Source organism: Fusarium vanettenii, assembly GCF_000151355.1.
Source record: "Fusarium vanettenii 77-13-4 chromosome 4 genomic scaffold NECHAsca_19_chr4_3_0, whole genome shotgun sequence".
Taxonomy (NCBI): domain Eukaryota; kingdom Fungi; phylum Ascomycota; class Sordariomycetes; order Hypocreales; family Nectriaceae; genus Fusarium; species Fusarium vanettenii.
The window spans coordinates 266,122-285,856 of NW_003315866.1; the positions used below are offsets into that span (position 1 = coordinate 266,122).

Genomic DNA, 19,735 nt, shown 5'->3' on the forward strand with positions numbered 1-19,735 from the left:
GGCCAGGGCTGGGGGGCATCTTGGATTAAACGACGGGAATCAGACGAGGAGTGGATGGTGAACAGCAGATGAGACGGGGAGCACTTGGACCAGGGACGGAACGGGGAGTGGGCGGGTATAGGGATTTGTGGATATGCTGTATAGGCGAAGGGGAAGGGTGTTTGCGAGATGACAGGGTGGGTGAGTTTGGTGTAGGAGGGGTTGTCAAGGTGAGAAAAGGTGAGGATGTAAGTGAGTATGGCTGGTAGAGATGCCAAGGATATAGGTCAAGGTGAGGGTGTGGTAAAGTGCAAGATGACAACAACACGTTATGGAACCAACCTGACGTACAACTTGTCTGGCGATAGCTTCAAGCCCAAGGACCAATGACGTGTAGAGTTGAAAAGCTAAAGTATGTTAGTTTTAAGATGTATGAAGCAGAAACAAACTAGCGGTCCTAAAAGTTCGGGTTTTGTTTGCCGCCTCGTCGAACCGCAACAACCTTCTCCGCTCCCTTCCCCGCGGTTGCAAACATTTGGGAATTTGTTAACGCCCTTTGCTATGTCTGGGTGGGTCTTTGTGCCGCGAATGGCCGTAACGATGATGCTCACGAGGGCACATAGGTAGTTAGAGATTCGGGATAAGTTACCCAGAGGGAGACAAGATAGAGGATGCGGGGTTGAGCGGGAGCTAAATTGTGGGAATAGGGCGTTCTTGACAAGCGGATTCGGAATGGCGTGCATAGAGTTGAACCTCTTGATAAGGCGTAGTCTCCGAGGTCAATATCTTTTGTCAACCTCACCTTATGAATCCTTATGAATAGACCGTGCGCACCTTGATTGATTTCCCACGTGCATCCCCTGGTTCAGAGCCTCATGCTATTTTATCCAGACACGAGATGACAACGTGGTCGGGCAAGGACCCTCGACTTTGACCTGAACTTGAGGTGCTTGCAGGGTGGGGAATTCAGCCGCCGACATTCCCTTTGGTGGGTTGAGGATCCTCTTCACATGCCACCTTTTGGCCTGTACTCTATAAGCGATGGTATCATGAGTGGGCGGTTAACATCGTAAGTCATCAGGCTGAAAAGTATCATAGACATAAACGACAGTGGTCCGTGTTTCGTGTTCAACATCTGTGCTACACAAGTACACCGTCGGCAAACCGGCCTTTATCGGCACCAAACACGGCATCCATCGGAGCCGGCTCGGCATGCACTTATAGGTCCGTCTGCCGTGGAGGTCACGTCTCATGATCAGCCGGCTCCACGCCTTGCGGATTGCTAAACACATCCTCCGGGTCCCACGTCCTCTTTACCTGCGTCAGCCTCTCTAGGTTGTCCGCCCAGTAGAGATGCTGCGCCGCCGTCCGGTTCATCCACCCGTCCACGTACCCGGCGTACGTGGATCGGGGGCCCGGGGCCGCCCGTAAGATCCGCTCGTGCACGCCGTCTAGTAGACTCCGTGTTGAGTCCGATACTTTTCCCACTCCGGCGCCGTAGGACTGGTACATCATTATCTTGTCCCGGTGTGGGTATGCGGTCGCGTTGCCTGCCGTGTCGGCCGTTGCACCGCCTTCGGTATTGAAAAGGATGACGAAGGGGGCCGTTTGACTTTTCTTGTTCTCAAGGAATGCGAATATGTCGCTAATAGCTGTCTCGTTTAGTATGTCTTTCCTCCGCAAGGCCAATGATTTGGTGTAGAACGCCGTTGGCAGACTCATCGCTGCACATCCCACTCTTTCTGCTTCATGCAAAAGATGACCCATCCAGTTCGTCAGCCAGATGGCACCATCCTTAGCCCCTGGAAGTCGATCGGGGATTCCAGATTCGCGATACTCTGCGTCAGTCCCGAAGAAGGTTCCTGTGATGAGTACGCCTAGCGGTTGGACGACAAAGAGGCTCGCAAACCGTCGATCGAGGGTTGGATCAGCAACCAGCGCTTGCCAATCCCTGTATAGAGTCGACATGTTTCCTGGTGTACCAAAGGCAAAGTTGTAGCTGTATTCGACAATACCGTTGGGCTCCGGATGTGTCTTCACCACGAACTTGGTGACGATACCGAAGTTGGCTCCAGCACCGCGCAGCGCCCAGAAGAGATCCGTATTCTCCTTCTCACTCGCTATACGGATGGTTCCGTCTGCTGTTACCACTTCGACTTCGACTAAGTGATCGAGGGCGGTTCCCCACAGGCGTGAGATTGGTCCGAGGCCGCCCTTTCGTCGTATTAGTCGCTGTTGAATTGCATCAAGTCGGTGAAACTTACAATTGTGAAATGTCCCCCTACGCCCACACTCGAACACGTTCCGTGAGCCATGGCCCGTCCACCGTTGGTATGAAGATGCGCGTCAAGTTCTCCAAGATGCATCCCTCCGCCGATTGACGCTTGCCACGTCGAGCGGTCCATAGTGAAGTTTTTGAGGTTCCTTAGATCAAGCACCACAGACCCGTCAACTCCTCCGAGGCCAAAATTGCTGCTCTCGTTAGCACAGCGAGAAGTGACCTCCCTGATGAAGCCCTTACCCGTATGAGTGACCGCCAGATCTGGCCTGAACCTTGAATCCGTTTTCATTTGCGCATTTGACCGCCCCCGAGACATCGATAGTATTCCTAGGTCGAAGAACTGCCGCGGGGACTACTGGAAACTCGAGATTGAAGGGTATCGCCCAGGAGATGAAGAGACCGTCATCAGGATATCTGACGCAGTCGGGGCGGTTTGCACAGACGGCATCGAGGCAGTCACGAATGGGCGTGCTAGTGCCGCTCCCCATATTGATAAAGTAGGATATGAAGAGTAAAAGATGGAAGAGGGGAATTTGAGGAGATGGGATCAGGGATAAACGCATGATGGTTATATATCTTCAAGGTTATCGTAGGTAGGTTGTGCTACAATGCAAGCCGATGCATCATCGAACCTTTGTGCGTCGCCTGGAGGATTTTCAAAGACAAACATGTTGATTAGGATGATTCCTTCCGTCTAAATCATCCTACTTGGCTGGGAATAGGCGAGGAAGTCGCAATCAATATTGGTAGCCGTGCTTGTGGCATAGTTGAATGGGGGATTCATCTGGGGCATGACGGGAGTTGCACAGATTGGATCTCATCCGCTGCCCTGCCTCCACAGACCCAATGACAGGCGAATCGGCCGGTAAAGTGCAACTGGCTCTGTTGAAAGACCTTGACGGTTGGTATGCAGATTGAAGATTGCCAAGAAGGTATGGATTCCATTTCACACCATAGCCGAGCGGCTTGGGCTGGGGCTTGGTGACAAAGAGTGGTAATACAAGTTTACTTGATATTTGAAGACTGATGTAGAGGCTAACAACACTAACATTCATTCTCATGGCTCAGCTGAGCGGGGTAGGACCTCATCAGCTGACTCGACGCTCCCTGTCCATGAGGCTGCAACTGAGGTTGCTCTGCATTCCGTTCGACCAGTCCATCAACAAAACTTGCTATGAGCGAATATTGCTTTCTCCCATGGTACCCTCGGGGGATTCAAAAATTCCTAGACGCAAGCGGAAGCAACTACGTGGCGCTTGTTGACGACCAGACAGTACTGAAGTTTCCTATTGTCCCGCCACATGAGGATGCGTCCGCCTACTCGGCTACCGGCTGGAAATACAGGAGACGGATGAGGGAGGTCTCTTTGCGCGGGCTGCAGATTGAGGAAAAGATCCTCAAGAGGATAGGGCGCCACGAGAGAATCGTTTCTGTCAAGGGAAGACATGAAGATGGACTCCTCCTCGAATACATGCCCAATGGTTCAGTCCAGAGATATCTCGTTTCGCACCCTGACACTTCACTTGGCCAAAGATTGAAATGGGCCTTGCAAGCTGCCGAGGGTCTGACCTTTGTCCACTCCAACCAAGTTGTCCACTGCGACATAACCACCGGGAACCTCCTCTTGGACGTGGCTTTCAACATCAAGATTGGCGACTTTGAAGGGATGCTTCTTCATCCGGATGGGACCGTCGCCCTTGATGGAGGCGCTCGGTATAATACCCTTTCATCCATGCCCCGGGATGATGAAGACCATTGTGATCATCAGACCGACCGTTTTGCTTTAGGGACAGCCATCTACTCCATCATGACAGGCCAGAGACTGTTTCTAGATCTTGACCCTGTTGAGGAAGACGACGAGGTGCAACACCGCTTCAGGGCAGGCGAATTTCCCATGGTGGAAGACGAAAAGGGAGGTCAAGTCACCCGAAAGTGCTGGATGGGCGAATACGAGTCATCAGCTCAAGTAGTTGATGATATACAAAGCGTACTCAGCGCATCAAAATCGAATGGCGGAGGCGAATAATTGACTAGAGGCCACTGAGGACGTTGTGGGCGATGCGACATTCACTTTGGACATGTCATGGGCTGAAGCCATACTGCAATGTTGGAAGACATCTAGCATTCAGCCATTACCACCGAATTAGGCTGCTAGTTAGTCTACCGCTCTGAAGCAGCATCATCTATGCCTGCCTCTGAAGAGTCTTCCTTGCCCCCCGAGCCGTTATAGCGGTAGCCCTCCCGTCCTCGTCAACATCAAACACAAAGTCGTCAAGCCCGACATTGCCGTATGCCGGCTCGCCAACCCCAGCCCAGGCACCACAACCACCAAGCCAAGGCTCGTCTCTTGAACCAAATACGCTTTCGTTGGTGTTTAGACCATAAACACCCCTGAAAGCCACCTTACCACCTCCATGAAGCCCAACAGGGTAGAGACGGAGACTTGCCCTTGGACTTGTGCTGGACACGGACTCGACCATTGAAAGGGATGCGTAGTAAGTGACAAGCAAGTCAAGGTCTCCCGAAGTCCAGTTCTGTACTCCAAGGCCCATGTGCCCATCCAGACCAACAATTGTCATTTCCATGGAGTTGTCAGTCGCAGTGTACGTACCCGCAAAGCTCTTGATGGCCTGCTTAGCGGCGGCAGCCTCAAAGGCTGGGACCATGATATCTGTCGCCATCTCGTTGATGATGTTCATCTCAAGGGCCCTCCGGTCCGGGCCACTAATCGGGGGCCTGCCAGCGATGGTGACCATAAACCCAAATCCATGGTCAGGTGAGAGGGCCATCTGGGCATAGTAAGCAAAAATTCCGCCGTTCTTTGTGTAGAGATCAATCAGGCGGGTTCCTGATGCCTTGGAAGATGCACCTGGAACTGCGGGTATTTCAATTCGTCGAATTTCCCAAGGCATGCCGACTGAGAAATGGCTGTCTGGGGTATTGGATATAGGCTTCAGCCACCGGCGTGTCACCACTGGGGATAGAAGAGACGAGGAAAGAATCGACTGGCCGATGGCTGTCATGTCAGACCCGGTGGATAGCATAATACCCTGGCTGAGAGCGCCTCGAATGTCAGAAAGATTGGAACCCAATTTTGTAGACGGGCTATACTCACGCGCTCGAAGTCTCATCTCCCACATCAATCTTCCAGCCGCTTTCAATCTCGTCTCCAGGGATGATGGCATTCAGGTCGTCGGTAATCGGTGGAGTTGATAGGTACGTGGCGTTCAAGTGAAGAGGGCGCACAATGCTTGACTCAAAGACTTCAGAAAAGGTCTTATTTGTCATGCCCTCCAAGGCGTAGGCTAAGATTTGGAAGGCCGGGTTTGAGTAGATGGGCATGTTGAACGGCGCAGTCACTGGATGGAGAGCCTTTATGTTGTCAAAGAATTCTGTATCATGGTGAGTAAGGAAATGAGAAAATATCCCGTGGAACAGAATACCTTGCCTCGAGCAAGCAGGCAACTCGGCATCACTGCCACAACTTGGAATCTCGTTGTGTGGTAGGGTTGGAAGGCCGAGCTGCTCTTTAGTGGATGCGTTGTAGATAAAGGCAAGGTCAGCAATTGAAACTGTAGCCCAAGTCAGTATCAGGTCCAACAAGCAAAAGCAAAGCACATACAATCCTTCAACAGGCCAGCTTGGTGTCCTGCCAGAGCGCCGATCGTGATATCCTGCCATCGCGCTGCATCAACGGCGCTATCATCAGGCACAGGAGCAGCGGCCAGTTCAGGGACCCATCTTGTGACGGGATCGTTGATGTACTCCATGCCAGTGGCTGCCAAAAGGGTGTAAACTGCCACCAACTTGGAAACGCTTCCAATCCGAAAGATGGTATCCCTGTTCAGAACGCCTGCGGTGAGCGTGTCTTTGATCTGGGGTGCGGCATAGCTGCAGTTGAGAAGAAGTTGATCCGTGGAGAAAACTTCGAGGTGGAAGGAGGCATTGGCGGCGCCTAGAGTCCCGGTGCTCAAGGCTGCATCGAGGCTTTGTGTCAAGTTGTCGATGGCCTTTGTGACAATGGGCGACTTGAGCACATTGGTCGGAGAAGGATAAATAGGACCCCAGAGAGGACAGTCGTGGGCGGTCTGGGCCTGAGACAAGCTGAGCAGAGTCAAGAAGCCAAGGATAAGTCTCGGTGTCTTTAGAGGGTTGATGAACATGATGAATAAGTTGGCTGTGATGCGTGTACGGGAGATGGTGTTGTCGAAGAGAGTATCATCGTGGTAACCTCGCTATTAAATAGTTTCAGCAAGCTTTATTAAGCTGGTCATCCTGCCTATAGCCTTGTCCAGACACGTCCTATAACACGGGCTGATCACCCAACCATAGAAGGTTCAAGTTGAACATAACATCCTATTGGGGGGTTCGTCAAGTATGACCGTAAGCCGCGGACCCGGAAATATCAAAAGGGTGACGATTTGTGTTGATCGGCCGGGCTATCGCGAGGCTCAGTTTTGTGACTTTGCTGTCAGGATCGATATCCTCGCTTTGGCTGCGCAGAAGAAGCCTTTCTCACTTTCAAGCCATGAGGGTTTGTTGAAGCCTGACCCCGTCGTTATGTCGACGAATAGACGAATCAGAGTTGATGAGAGCTCAACTGAGCGTCTTATTGGTCAGGTCGCGTAATCTCACTCTATATCATGACAGTGCACGGGCTCTTCCAACGACCTAACCATACCTATGCTTACATTCGAGGCTGCACTGCCACTCACCTTGACGAAGCTCGAGTGGCGAGGGCACAAGGTGAAAATTGAGTGTCTGGCTTATTGCGCGTCACCCTATCTCTAGCCTGAGGAACAGTTACAACAAGCTCCAAGTGCTGTCGCAGACACATCGTCGAACAAGGGCATGACATGTGCGCCACGGGTCATAGGAAGCGTGCCTTTCACCCTCGGAAAAGAACGGGGTGTATTACCTGCAAGTAAGTCATGAACTCATAACATTTGTAAAATCTTCTAACCATACATAGGATCCGAAGAGTGCGGTGCGACGAGAAAAAGCCATCGTGCAATCGCTGCCTCTGGACCGGCCGAAAGTGTGATGGATATAGAGACAACAGCACGGAGCTACCATCCCCTCCAACTTCAGAGAACTTCTCGTCCTCTGAGACCCGGATAACCAGAAGAAACACTAATATTCCCATGTCCTTGGGATTACCACTGCCAAGAAGAAACGACCAGGAACTCCGCAGCTACCGCTTCTTCCTGGATTTTACAGCCTCCGAGTTTGCCGGCGTCTTCGATGCCGAGTTTTGGCTGACGGATATACCGCGCACTTGCCACTCGGATCCAGCTATCTGGCACGCCGTGGTGAGTCTTGGAGCGGCGCACCAAGGCTATCTTGCAAGCCGGGGCTCTGCTCGTGCGGATTCAACCTCGCCCTTTGCAGTGTACCAGTATAACCAGGCTGTCAAGCACCTAGTCCATCTGCCGTCTTCACGGACGCCACCCGAAGAAAGATGGAGGGCGCTGATTGTGAGTGTGCTGTTCACCTATCTATGCAGTATCCAAGGTCTACACGCGCAATCTGGAGTCCATCTTGCGGCGGCAAAGAGTCTGTTGAGAGAGCCGCAAAACCCTAACTCAAGCCAATCCAAGTTGGACGCAACCCGAGTAAACCGGTCCAAAGTGCCTGAATACCTCAAAGCCAGCTCAGTGTCGTATAAAGCCGTCTTGTCTATCATTGCCAGCCTCGAACTCCAGTCCCAAGCTCTCAACAACCGCAACGCAAATGAAGCACCTGAGCTTCTTAGGGATGTCGACGCGTATATCGCCTGGCGATACTATACTGCACCGAACTCGACTGAGTCTTCAAGGATCTGCCAACACGGTAGATGTGTGCCGTCTAGAGCGACGCCGGAAAACATTGCGCGTGCTGGAAGAGCGTTTCAATCGTTGCTCGATGCGCTGATTCTCTTATCACAACGTATCCAACCAGACAAAGCTGGGACTCTTGGAGGTGATGATAAAGCAATGGAGAGTCCCATCAGTCAACGGCAACCCTATACTCGAGCCTTTCATGAGTTGGATAAAGCTCTTAACATGTTTGTTTCAGACAGTTGGGGTGATTGTTTGTGCTTTGGGCCGCCAGACCAACTCTCATCCTCGACGCAGCACCGACGTAAGGCGATAGACTCCCTCCGAGTCTTTCGAGAGGTATGCCACCCATTGATAGACTACCTCATGGGTGGCTCGGACGCCAATCTTGAAGCACACGCAATCCAGCTGCTGGACCTTGCCGATTCCATGCTTGGGAATGAGGCCAGGCACGAAAGATCTGGCGCGACAGAATTCATCCCATCGCTTTCCATCACGCAGCCAATCTTTGTGATAGCTGCTACTGGCCCGACTCTGGCGCTGCGGCGCCGTGCCATAGCGCTCCTGCGGCAGCATCCTCGACGCGAAGGCCTGTGGGACAGCCTATTTACCGCAGCCTTCTTGGAGGCATGTCTTGAGCACGAGCTTGCGCTTTTTCGGGGAGGGGCGACGGCTGGTCAAGTCGGGCTTGACGAGGTAGAAGTCATTCCCGCAAGCTGTCAAGTGCGCTGGGCCGTTTTCAGGCTCACGGGGGTACGCACGGCGCGTGTGGCTATGCAAACTTTGACGGAATGGCTTAATGATGAGCCTGGGCGAGAAGCGCCGTTGACATGGTAGCCCTCGTAACCAGACTCATTTTGACAGCACGGATATTCTTGCCTGGATGGTGTAAGTAGCTTCCGAGAATCTTAGACATGGAACACATACATTACCGATGTTGGTTCTGGCCTCATTTAAAGACCAACAAGTCTCGATCCTTGTCATCAAACGTCCAATGGTGTATCTTGGCGCATTTGCAGATGAAGAGATCCCCGATGCTCAACCTGATCATGTTTCCCAGGAGCAGCTCCATATCCATGCCCAGCGCCTGCCCCATCATGGTACATCTAACGATGAGTTGCCAACAGTATTTGAGATAGCTCTCCAACTCGGCTCGGTTTTCAGGATGCAGTGGTTGGTCTGCAACACGTAGTCGACGCTTTGGGGTGTAGTCTGCCTCGTCAAGAATAGCATCGGCCAACTCTGGCGGGAGGCCCCTCTGGCACAAGATCCACTGGACATGTGTCACGTCCGTAGCGTGAGGCTGGTAGCCCATAGGCTTCTCAAAATCCAGAAGTTCTTGGTACGGCATTAACCCATATGGATAGTAGGTCATGTCCTGATACTTTCCTTCCAGGAGATGGCCCCATTGACCAATATCATGAGGCGTCGGGTAGGATTTGAACTGACCCTTCTCGATTCCAAAGAATTGCCGATGAGGATATGTAGCAATATCTGACGTCCAACCAGATTTGGTACAATGACGGACGACATACTGGTACGCCTTGATAGATGTGTAAGCGTCCGAGGGAGTACCAGCATTGTCCCAAGTCTCCGGGAAGCATTGAATGAGATTGAGCAGGACATAAGAGTCAATGGCCAGGCGGCAGATCTTGTCCCATCCAAGATCGGGCTGCATGCATGCGCACTGAGATTGCTCCCACCAAGTCTCCAGATCAATGTATTCAGCGGCGCAGACTCGAAGTATCGTATCCATCTCTCCGTAGAGGAGCAGGGACTTGACAACCTCGAGGTTAAAGAAGCCATCCCTGTTGTGCTTGTAAAACTCGTAGCACGAATTGTACGTGTGCGGGTTCAAAAAGGCGGATATTTTCCTTTCCTTGAAAGGTAGAGGACAATGGCATATCTCATCAGGTTTCATGTGCTGACAAATTCCATGCTTCTTTGGCTCCTGAACGGTGTCAAATTCATCTGGCGCATCGTGATAGAGTCGCCAGCGATAAACAGTGGGTTCGATGGTCTTGGCCACCTCATCCGAGATAACGACCTCATCGTCCGCCGGAGGGTCGTAGTTCTTGGGATACTTGTCCCTCTCACAGCGCGCATGGTCCAGAGCATTCTTGACAAAAGCGTTGGAAAAATAAGTCAGTTTCTTGCCGCGATCAGGCTCCTTTCGGACGTGGAAGTTCTGGGCGTGGTGCTGGCATGAGTTGGCGGTCTTGAGCTTGAGAGTCGACGCGAGGACGGTCCAGGGGATATTGTGAGCTTGGTGAGCCATTCGCTGAGACTGGCTATGAGACAAAGAGGTGAGGTGAGATGGGTCACTTGGTGATGGCGATGGATTCTTGGTTGTTTTGATGGCGGTGATGTTGGGAGGTTGAGGCCAGATGTGGCGCCATGTGAGGCTGACATGGGCCGGGAAAACGTGACTCAGACCGAGAGATGATCAATGCAACGAATCGTAACCTCGGTAAAGATAAAAAGACATTTTGGCCTTAAATGATTGATGAATTAAAAGATGATTCATTTGCATGGTTTATATACGCAGAGTAGATACGAGAAGGAGGGTGTTTGAGTAGGTGGGTAGCTGTCCATTGTTGCGGGGGCGGAAGAGTGTCATCGGCTGTATCTTGAAGCAGGACCGAAACCGAACTATTATCAAGCCCAGCAATATTTTTTCTGCTAGAAGATATAGCTGAGAGAAAGAATCATGTTGGCTTTTCGTTTCAAAGTACGTGTATTAACTCCTGCCCCATATCGGCCATTCACCAAACTATCGATCTCTTGTCTTGCCCGGCCTGTCGAATGTGGTTTAAAGCAGCGCGATAAGAGAAGCGCGGCAGTCGGCATGATACAGGCATTATACCACATCCAATACCGAACAAAGCCATATATCCCCTCTTATTGCAATTATCTCCTTCGCACAACAGATCCGGAATGCCATTTGACAACATATCATTTGACAAACAAAAGCCCACACATCAGAGACCAAAGTAGGGCAAACAATCCAACCCTAACCCCTGATAGACCCAGCAGGGCCATCAACCACGGCCCATTAAGACGGTATAGCGTCAAGACAAATGTGCTCGATAGGAAGAATTCGACGGCGAAGAGGATGACCAGAAAGGTGAGGAAGGAAGCTTGGTGGACCTGGAGAAGGGGAGGGCCGGGAGAGAATACGCCGAATCGTTGCGGAACTCGTAGGATTCGCGATTGGACGTAGTAGCCCCGGGTGCCGATGGCGAGAAAGAGGGGATTTGGACCACCGTCTTTGAGCCGCATCTTTTCGGTGATGGTGTCTCGTTGTTATGTGCTTGGTTTGAGTGTTCCCTACTTGAGTATCAGTTTCGTCCAAGATACAGATGGACAGCTCAGTCACCTAGAAGAAGGTCAACATGATCTTGGAAGGAGATGGTGCTGCCCAGGGCCTTTTGATCTGGGGTGATTTGAAGAGGAGAGGCCATCTTGCTTCCAGGAGGAGAGGGGATCCTTCCGGTGCGAATAGTGCTTAAAGTTCCTGCACGGCGAGCTGGGGCTGGGACCTGCAGCTCGGAACCCAATCCATGCATAGACATCTTGACACTTTGGCAAGATCGGTTAAGGGGATCATGACGTAAGATAACTAAACTTGGGTGTAAAAGGCCTACAATGCTTTGAGTAGGTAGAGAGGAATGAGTCCGAGTTGGCTGTTGTCTGCTCCAGTGGTACTAGTTCAATAACGTGCCAAGTAATGCATTTTAATGGTACATTAAAGAAATAAAAGCTTGCTGCCACAATAAAGTGTGTTAGTATGAAGTTGAGGGATGAGAATGTACCGTGTCCCCCTACTGCTTCCTAGGGGCTATCTAAACTCGCAGAGTCCGTCTTGTGCCACGAGAAGAAATTAATTGCCTATTGATCGAGCTTTTCATCTCCTTTCCTCGTTGCCTTCCTGTTTTCATTGGCCTCACTGGGATAACTCTATCTGAAAGCTCCCTCGGTATGAGTCTAAGCCACTCCGCTTCGTAGGCTAGGAGCACCGTCTTAACCTTGGTTTCCTTCTCCCGTTCAGACACGTCGCCTAGAGCCTGGCTTAACTCTTGAATGAAATTGAGGCCTTCTGCAGACTCAAGGAGTGAGCCTACGATGGCTAGGTCAACAACCATGTACACCTGTCCTCCCAAGCCGCCGATGATGTGCTTGAACAGAGTAAGCCATTCTCTCAGCATCCTTGCGGTTTGAAGCTGTGAAAAGCGCCATGACATCTGCTTCTCAGTCTGAACAACCCCGGGAACCTTCAGTGCCTGGTAAGTAAGATACTTGACCAAGTCCGTCGTTGTCAGTGTCGGGCTTGACCGTGACCTCCGAGAGCTGGTCAATGCCCAGAGCGTTGGGACAGTACATATTGAGAGAGACTCTATTATATTGACGCCGAAATCTTGAATGGCCGATCGTAGTGTGAAGGTACCCTTAATGATTGCCAGGGATGAGTCGTTGCCCGAAGACCACCTTGCAAGCTTCGGTGACAGCCAGAATTCGTTGGTTGAGATGGCATAGCCCCGGCCGGAAGCTCTCCGATTTCGGAAAAACAGATTCTGCTTGAAGCACTGATCAGGGTCCTCAAATTGCTGAGACAAGCTGTTGAGTGCTTGGGACAGTTGCAGCTCCGACAGTTTCTGGTTGGTATCCAGCTGACCACTGGTTGTAATGGAATGGAGGGCTTCATCTTGGTTAGCATGAAATTTGACGAATTTATCGATGCTTACCTTCGATCCTTGCTATAATTTGATCAGTCCCAGTCCCTTTCCTTGATCCTTCTACACTATGCATGAGCAGCTTGTGTTGCTGCCTGACCTCGTCCCTCAAGCTCGACACCGCACGAGTTAGGTCATCTATTCGATTGTTTGAAGCGCTCGTAGAATTCTGTACAACAATGATGGCCTTTTCAAGCTGACTGATGAAATCCGTGTGCATGACCCGGACTTCAGTGCGAACCCCTACATCCGCCCACTCGTTGATCTCATTGGTGCAATCTGCCATTCTCTCAAGTAGTTTCTTATACCTAAGCTCATGTGGTCGTGTGAAGCTGTGGTATATGTGGCGGAACTTGGACTCATTTAACCACGAGTGAGTCATCAGAAGGAACTCTAGAATCGCGGCATAGAGCCTCTCAACGGCGACGCAGATTTCCTTAGTCGGATATAGCATTGAGAGAACCTTGGCGCGTGGAAGACGCTGCGCGACTTCAAGAAGGGATGTTGATAGGAGCTCTAGGGTTTCCGAATGGTTCACGGCACTCTAGCAAATGATATCAGTTTGTGGAATTGTGCAGTCGACCCATTAACGTACTATGAACACTAGTTTCATGGCCCCCCAGGCCAAGGCAACGTACTCGGGATGATGCTGCACAAAGACATCGAGGACTTGACTATAATGGCAGACGGTCTCAGAGAACCGCTGGAGCCATTTCTTTGTGTTCGATGATTCGGCTTTGGCCTCGTACTTGGCCATTGCTTCGTTGACGGCTTTTTGAACATCTTCGAGAGACGATACACCCTGGAGAAGAGCTCTATCTTGGTCTGTTAGACTATTGCGGCGCTCAAAGTCTTTCTTGGCCTGTTCAAAAGCTGCCTTGGCGATGCCTGCCCCATCTGTAGACACAGTCAGATCATGTTCACCTGCTTTTTCAAATGACTCTCACCATGGCCATCTCCTTGATGCCAGTTGGCGAAAAGAGATCTCGAATCCATGGGTGATTAGATGGATGAGCTTAGCGGATCCATAACGCGTGATGCATCGCCAGGCACCACTTGTTAGGTGTGGGGTCTGCTCCGCTATGTAAGTGAGAAGGGCGATAATTAGGCTGAGCGGCTGAGCAAGATGAATGTACAATCACAAAGCGCTCTATTCTGGGCCAATCACGGCGTGAATCCTCGGCGAGCGCATGAGGGGAAACCCGGATGCATTTCGTGCCCAGCCTGGACAGCCTGATCAGCCGCAGGGAGTTTTCCGCACACACAGAACTACAACAATCAACCAAGATACAAGAGGAAGGAAGAATTCGACAATCCTCCTATCTGAGCGCACCGGTCTATCGGTAGCCGAGACTAAAGATGCCAGGAGAGTAAGCTGTCAAACCACCCAAGGCTGTCAAGACGCGTTCCTCATGATCAAGATAACAACTAACTAAATCTACCCAGATCGCGAGTCAACATCCCATCTGAATTATTGCCGTCGCCAAGTCGAGGGGATCCTTTGGGCACATCCCAGTTCGATTCGACGACCTCCACGGAACCGAAGAACGAGTTATCGACCAAAGATCTGTCCGAATCCGATAGTGAGGCTGATTTGACGGTTGTTTATCCCAAAGTCCGTCCCATACGAAGGTATTTTCCGAACAAAGAGTCATCTCGGGTACCAAACACCATCTCCGACGATGCTGTGGCAACAAGTGAAAGGAGCAAGCTTATTGCCTTAGAAAGCAATCGATTTGAGCTAGAAGGCATGCCTTCTCCTTTTAGAGTGTTGCACGATCCAGAACCTGAGAGCTTACCATCCTAAATATCTTAAGGCTTTCTGTCGGCATCCGAAGCAACAACCGAGTGGATTTGGTCGGGAAAGTCGGTGAGTACGCTGCCTACCGAGGGCAGAAAAGAGATCAATGCCTTTTTGGTTATTGGCTTACAAGCAACCCTGAAGGAAGCTATCCCAGAGGGCTCGACCCGGTTCGGGAACTCAGAAATGGGCAAAGTGGTATACGAATTGAACGAACGAATACGGCGACTAGAAGTAGAGAATAGCCGGCTTCGCTCAAAGCCGGTCGACCCCGATTCTATCAGAATCCAGACATTTCACTGGTTACTAAGTCAAGGCCCCGGGACGACAGCCTACTTGTCCGAGCCCGACTGGGAGCAGCATGGTGAGCATGTCGTTCTGAGGGGACAATTTCCTGTCCCAGATCCGGTCGGATATTCCCAACATCATAACATGTCATTCGTGATTTACAAGTACTATGACTCTCTAGAACAGGAAGCATCCATAAAAGAAGCCGTGGAGGGCAAAATGGCACTAGGAAAGCCAAAGCCTTGCAAACAAACAATCATCCCGATATCAAAAGAGATGGTCGAGGCTATGAAGGCATTTTTTGCTCAGACACCATCTTGCGCAGACGCTCCGAAACTAGCCGAGACAAGCCCCATTACTCCTCCCTATATCTGGTGGTACTACCGCCGGAAGTCACACAACATCCAGAGCTTGCCGGAGCGCCAGGCGCGGCTCGTGATGGCGCTGATGGACCAGATCGAGGCCAGCTACGCGCCACTATTCAATGCGATCGATGATCAGCTGCGCAGACGTCGCGTGTCTCGCTTTTCCATGCCGTTTCTCTTCCGTCCTGGAGAAGCTTTGGTGTCGACCCAAGATGCTATTCCCAGGGGCCATGTCATCTTAACCCCTGCCCGGCTTGACGGTGGCATGGGGAGAGACGAGAAGCGCGGCCGACAAGACGCATCAAAGAAGCCAGTCTCATGGGTCATTCAATGTCGCTCACTTGAGTATTCTGAAGAATTCTATCTGGTCAAGAAAGAAGTCAGGGTAGTTCTCGAAACCGAACTACAGGATGGTGAAGTCGACATAGAAACACTGCGCGTCATGCCAGTAAAATATGCAGCCCATAGCGTACAAGAGAAGTTGACGCAGCGAGCCAAGACGTGGTGGAAACTGCGCGGCAAGCGACTTGTCTCGTACGATGGGAGTGATACAACCGGAACGCAGGCAGTAAGTGGAAATATAGATCCAAGAGAATTCAAACGTGACTAATTTGTATCAGGGGCAAAGATTCATGATCGATTTCAACACGTACAAAGAACTCCATCCATATAGCACATACTCCACCGTTGAATACCCCTCTTCCAAAGCGGAAAAATACGCGCCAAAAGATGGCCAAGACCCGCAAGCTCCCGAGATGTATTTGTTTCCAACAATGGTTCCCGGTTTTGACCTAAGACGCAAGAAATGGGGCAAGTTTGCTGTAAACTAACAGAACTGTACCATTTTCGCTAATGTCTTGAATAGTTGACCTCCAAGTGGACCAAATTCGAGACGTCGTGTGGAATGACAGGGCCTTCAGCAGTCTTGTGGCCGATGAGGACATGAAGGAACTGATCCTCGCGTTGGTAACCAACCAGCTTGAGATAGAAAAGGGAACAGATCTCATCGACAACAAGGGGAACGGCCTCATCATGTTGCTCCACGGCTCACCTGGCACTGGAAAGACTTTCACGGCCGAGTCAGTCGCCGAGATTGCGAGGAAGCCTCTTTACCCAGTGACTTGTGGTGATATTGGTACTGAGCCTGAACAGGTGGAGAAGTATCTTCAGTCCGTCTTTCATCTGGGCAAGATCTGGGACTGCGTTGTGCTTCTAGATGAAGCAGAGGTTTTTCTCGAGCAACGGACACTTCATGATCTCAAGCGCAACGCCCTGGTGTCTGTGTTTTTGCGCGCTCTTGAATACTACGAAGGTATCCTTATCCTGACCACGAACCGCGTTGGTACCTTTGACGAGGCATTCAAATCACGTATCCAGCTGGCCTTGCGCTATGAGAAGCTTCAAGGCTACCAGCGGAAGAAGATCTGGAGAAACTTTATGAAGAGGCTGGAGGAGATCGGTGAGGAGGACAAGATCGATTTCGACGATATTGAGCTGAATCTGGACGACCTGTCACGGTACGAGATGAATGGTCGGCAGATTCGCAACTCGATCACCACGGCGCGGCAGCTGGCAAAGTACAAGGGAAGGAAGATGACGTCTGCACATCTGAAAAGAGCGATTACTGTTGCGGACAAGTTTGATAGGTATCTGGCTGATGTTCAAGAGGGTATAGATGAAGAAGATGGTGGAAGAGGGGAGGATGGGAGGTACTCGGACGAGTCTATTGCCCGGCAGGACGGTGTACGGTGAGAAATATGAATGGATATACCAGAACTGAAGCTCCAAGTAGAGTGGCTTGCCGTTTGTATTTTAGAGATCCCTATTTCTCTCAGTGGTCAGTTTCGTTACCATAAGTGAGGATAAGTTGGTGTCCGTGAACGCGCCAGAAGATGGATAAAAGTACGTGGTCGTTTGTTCAGATGCGTGAGCTGACCTAAAGAAAAGGGGTGCATCTCAACTCACAATCATTTAGCACACAGCAAGAGTGAAGATATACGAGGTTCTCTCGACAGCTTTACTCAATATTTTTGCGCATAATTCGATATATACATAGGCTCAGGTTTACCCCATTGCGGTCGGCCATCCATTCCCAGTGTCCCTTTAATATGCCACCATGGCATTCAGCCCGTCCAACTCTCGCTGCCAGCAACGATGCTGGCTAATAGCATACACAAACTGCTCCAAAAAGCCCTTTGCGTTCTTTGCAACACTAACAATCTCCTTCAAACTCTCGGGCCGCGCGTTCCTGAGCGTCACAACTCCGTAGCTCTCCACCACATTACCGTTATCGGCCTCTGAGAGGGAAACCTCGGGGAGCTGGATCGCATTCTCAATCAACTGAACACCTTCCCCGGTACCACCAATTGCCTTGAGGTGGCCAAAGGCTTCGCGAATGTAGTGCCGGGCACGGCCGATCTTGGCAAGCGTCTGTATAGACCTTTCACCCCCCGGGATGAATAGGGCGTCAAACATGGTGCTCCGTTGGCCTTCGAGGTGGTGGTCAGGAACGATGCCTTTGGAAGTGTCTGGGTTCTCATCTGCTGAGAAAATAGCTGAACGACGCGGTGCAAGAACAAGAGGAATGGCGTTTTGAGCCTTGATGGCTCCGTAGACTGCGTTGAAGGCGATGGGATCGTAACCGTCTGCGATGATGATACCAACACGCCGAGTTGCAATAGTAGGAGTCCCGGGGAGAAAGTCCATCTGACTGAGATTCTTGGCCGTCTTTCCGGGGTTTTGCTTACCGCCTTGTGGCTTCTCGCCCCCGACCATGTCTGCGACAAGCCCTGCAAGTACGCCATCTACCTCTGATAATCGCTGAGTTAGTCGTTCGTACACAATTGCCTCATCACAATGGTCCAGCTCGAACGAAAAAGCTGCTCGAAGATGTGCTCTCTCCGGCTCGGAGAGCGAGTTGTAAAACAGCTGGGCTTGTGAGGTGTGGTCCTTGAACTTAGCACTCAAAGCTCGCTCTTTGATCCCTTGAACTTTTTGAGGATAGTCGATATATCCACCTTCTTCCTTAGTTGCCGCTGGCTGATAACCATATCTGTTTGGCCAATAATTGACCTTGCCCTTGGCAATTGTATGTCGCATAGCACCGTCGCGGTTAAAGTTCATGACAGGGCATACTGGTCTGTTGATGGGCAACTCCTGCCAATTGATGCCAAGTCTGCTGAGTTGAGTATCCGAGTAGGAAAAGTTCCGGCCTTGAAGAAGAGGGTCATCGGAGAACCCAATGCCAGGAACCACATGACTGGTGCAAAAGGCGACCTGCTCAGTCTGGGTAAAGTACTCGTCGACGTTCCGGTTGAGCTCCAGTTCGCCGATGTAACGGACGGGGATGAGGTCCTCGGGCCAGACTTTAGTGGCATCGAGAACATCAAAGTCAAAGTCGTGCTCCTTGGACTCGGGGATGGTCTGGATACCAAACTTCCACTTAGGATACGCCCCATTCTCAATGGCCTCCCAGAGATCCTTGCGGTGGAAATCAGGATCTTGGCCAGCGAGCTTCAGGGCCTCATCCCAGACGAGAGAGTGGACGCCCAGCTCTGGAGTAAAATGAAACTTAACAAAGTGCTTCTCTCCCTTTGCGTTGATGAGAGTGTAGGTATTGACGCCAAAACCTTGCATCATGCGAAAGGAACGCGGGATGGCTCGGTCGGACATGGTCCAGAAGTACATGTGTGTTGCCTCGGAGTGCATGTATACAAAGTCCCAAAAGTTGTTGTGTGCTGACTGTCCTTGGGGTACTTCATTATGCGGCTCAGGTTTTCCAGCGTGGATCAAGTCGGGGAACTTGATAGCATCTTGTATGAAGAAGACGGGGATATTGTTACCCACGATATCCCAGTTTCCCTCGGGGGTGTAGAACTTGACCGCAAAGCCACGGACATCGCGGACTGTGTCTGCAGAGCCTCGACTGCCGAGGACGGTGGAGAAGCGGACAAAGAGGGGCGTCTCGCGAGAGGTGTCGGTGAGGATGCCGGCGTGGGTTACGTCCTCGGCCGACTCGTGGAGTCTAAAGGTTCCGAAAGCGCCGGCCCCACGGGCGTGGACGACCCGCTCGGGGATACGTTCATGATCAAAGCGGTGGATCTAGCACTTCCTGGTAAACATTTGTCCAAGTAGTATCTCAACATCGTTGGAATCATACCTTCTCGCGGCCAAATGTGTCCTCCAAGAGCATAGGTCCCGTCTGATCCTCCCTATTCACCCGCAGCCAGTTATCCGTGTTGCTCTGTTTGGTACCAAAGTCGGAAGTAATTCTCGAATTTTCGTCAGGCTCGACCGTGGTGGTCTTGAGCTGATCAATCTTGTCGCTCTTGGAACCCATGACTGCGTGTTTGATACTCCCAATTATTTTCTCGGACATTTCGCGATATCGACTCAGGGTATAGGATGCGTGAAGACAATTCTCCGATTCAGGGCATTACGAATACCACCTATCTTATAGATCTAAGCAT

The 19,735-nt window shown here is 51.1% G+C and overlaps 8 protein-coding genes across 8 annotated transcripts; 3 read left to right on the forward strand and 5 right to left on the reverse strand.

The window, feature by feature from the left end:
* Positions 1–1,221: 1,221 nt before the first annotated feature.
* Positions 1,222–2,748, reverse strand: NECHADRAFT_39419 (uncharacterized protein; the record flags this gene model as incomplete). The annotated part of the gene is made up of 3 exons (XM_003045561.1): positions 1,222–2,193; positions 2,244–2,403; positions 2,501–2,748. The coding sequence occupies 3 exons, from the start codon at positions 2,746–2,748 to the stop codon at positions 1,222–1,224; spliced, it is 1,380 nt and encodes a 459-aa protein (XP_003045607.1).
* A 686-nt stretch (positions 2,749–3,434) lies between these two features.
* NECHADRAFT_79577 (uncharacterized protein) lies at positions 3,435–4,286 on the forward strand (the record flags this gene model as incomplete). Its single annotated transcript, XM_003045427.1, has 1 exon — positions 3,435–4,286. The coding sequence occupies one exon, from the start codon at positions 3,435–3,437 to the stop codon at positions 4,284–4,286; it is 852 nt and encodes a 283-aa protein (XP_003045473.1).
* Positions 4,287–4,443: 157 nt separating this feature from the next.
* Positions 4,444–6,423, reverse strand: NECHADRAFT_39479 (uncharacterized protein; the record flags this gene model as incomplete). Its single annotated transcript, XM_003045562.1, has 4 exons — positions 4,444–5,314; positions 5,376–5,652; positions 5,704–5,832; positions 5,883–6,423. 4 exons carry the CDS (start codon positions 6,421–6,423, stop codon positions 4,444–4,446), a joined length of 1,818 nt encoding a protein of 605 aa, XP_003045608.1.
* A 214-nt stretch (positions 6,424–6,637) lies between these two features.
* On the forward strand, positions 6,638–9,047 carry NECHADRAFT_100289 (uncharacterized protein; the record flags this gene model as incomplete). Its single annotated transcript, XM_003045428.1, has 4 exons — positions 6,638–6,794; positions 6,911–7,006; positions 7,064–7,184; positions 7,233–9,047. 4 exons carry the CDS (start codon positions 6,638–6,640, stop codon positions 8,914–8,916), a joined length of 2,058 nt encoding a protein of 685 aa, XP_003045474.1. The 3' UTR covers positions 8,917–9,047.
* NECHADRAFT_39325 (uncharacterized protein) lies at positions 9,029–10,357 on the reverse strand (the record flags this gene model as incomplete). Its single annotated transcript, XM_003045563.1, has 1 exon — positions 9,029–10,357. The coding sequence occupies one exon, from the start codon at positions 10,355–10,357 to the stop codon at positions 9,029–9,031; it is 1,329 nt and encodes a 442-aa protein (XP_003045609.1).
* Positions 10,358–11,924: 1,567 nt separating this feature from the next.
* On the reverse strand, positions 11,925–13,698 carry NECHADRAFT_39343 (uncharacterized protein; the record flags this gene model as incomplete). The annotated part of the gene is made up of 3 exons (XM_003045564.1): positions 11,925–12,836; positions 13,036–13,356; positions 13,408–13,698. Coding segments are annotated over 3 exons (1,524 nt in total), but the record flags the coding sequence as incomplete, so codon positions are not given.
* Positions 13,699–16,265: 2,567 nt separating this feature from the next.
* On the forward strand, positions 16,266–16,850 carry NECHADRAFT_7997 (uncharacterized protein; the record flags this gene model as incomplete). The annotated part of the gene is made up of 1 exon (XM_003045429.1): positions 16,266–16,850. A coding segment is annotated over one exon (585 nt), but the record flags the coding sequence as incomplete, so codon positions are not given.
* A 404-nt stretch (positions 16,851–17,254) lies between these two features.
* On the reverse strand, positions 17,255–19,644 carry NECHADRAFT_60561 (uncharacterized protein; the record flags this gene model as incomplete). The annotated part of the gene is made up of 2 exons (XM_003045565.1): positions 17,255–19,367; positions 19,426–19,644. The coding sequence occupies 2 exons, from the start codon at positions 19,642–19,644 to the stop codon at positions 17,370–17,372; spliced, it is 2,217 nt and encodes a 738-aa protein (XP_003045611.1). The 3' UTR covers positions 17,255–17,369.
* Between the last annotated feature and the right edge of the window lie 91 nt (positions 19,645–19,735).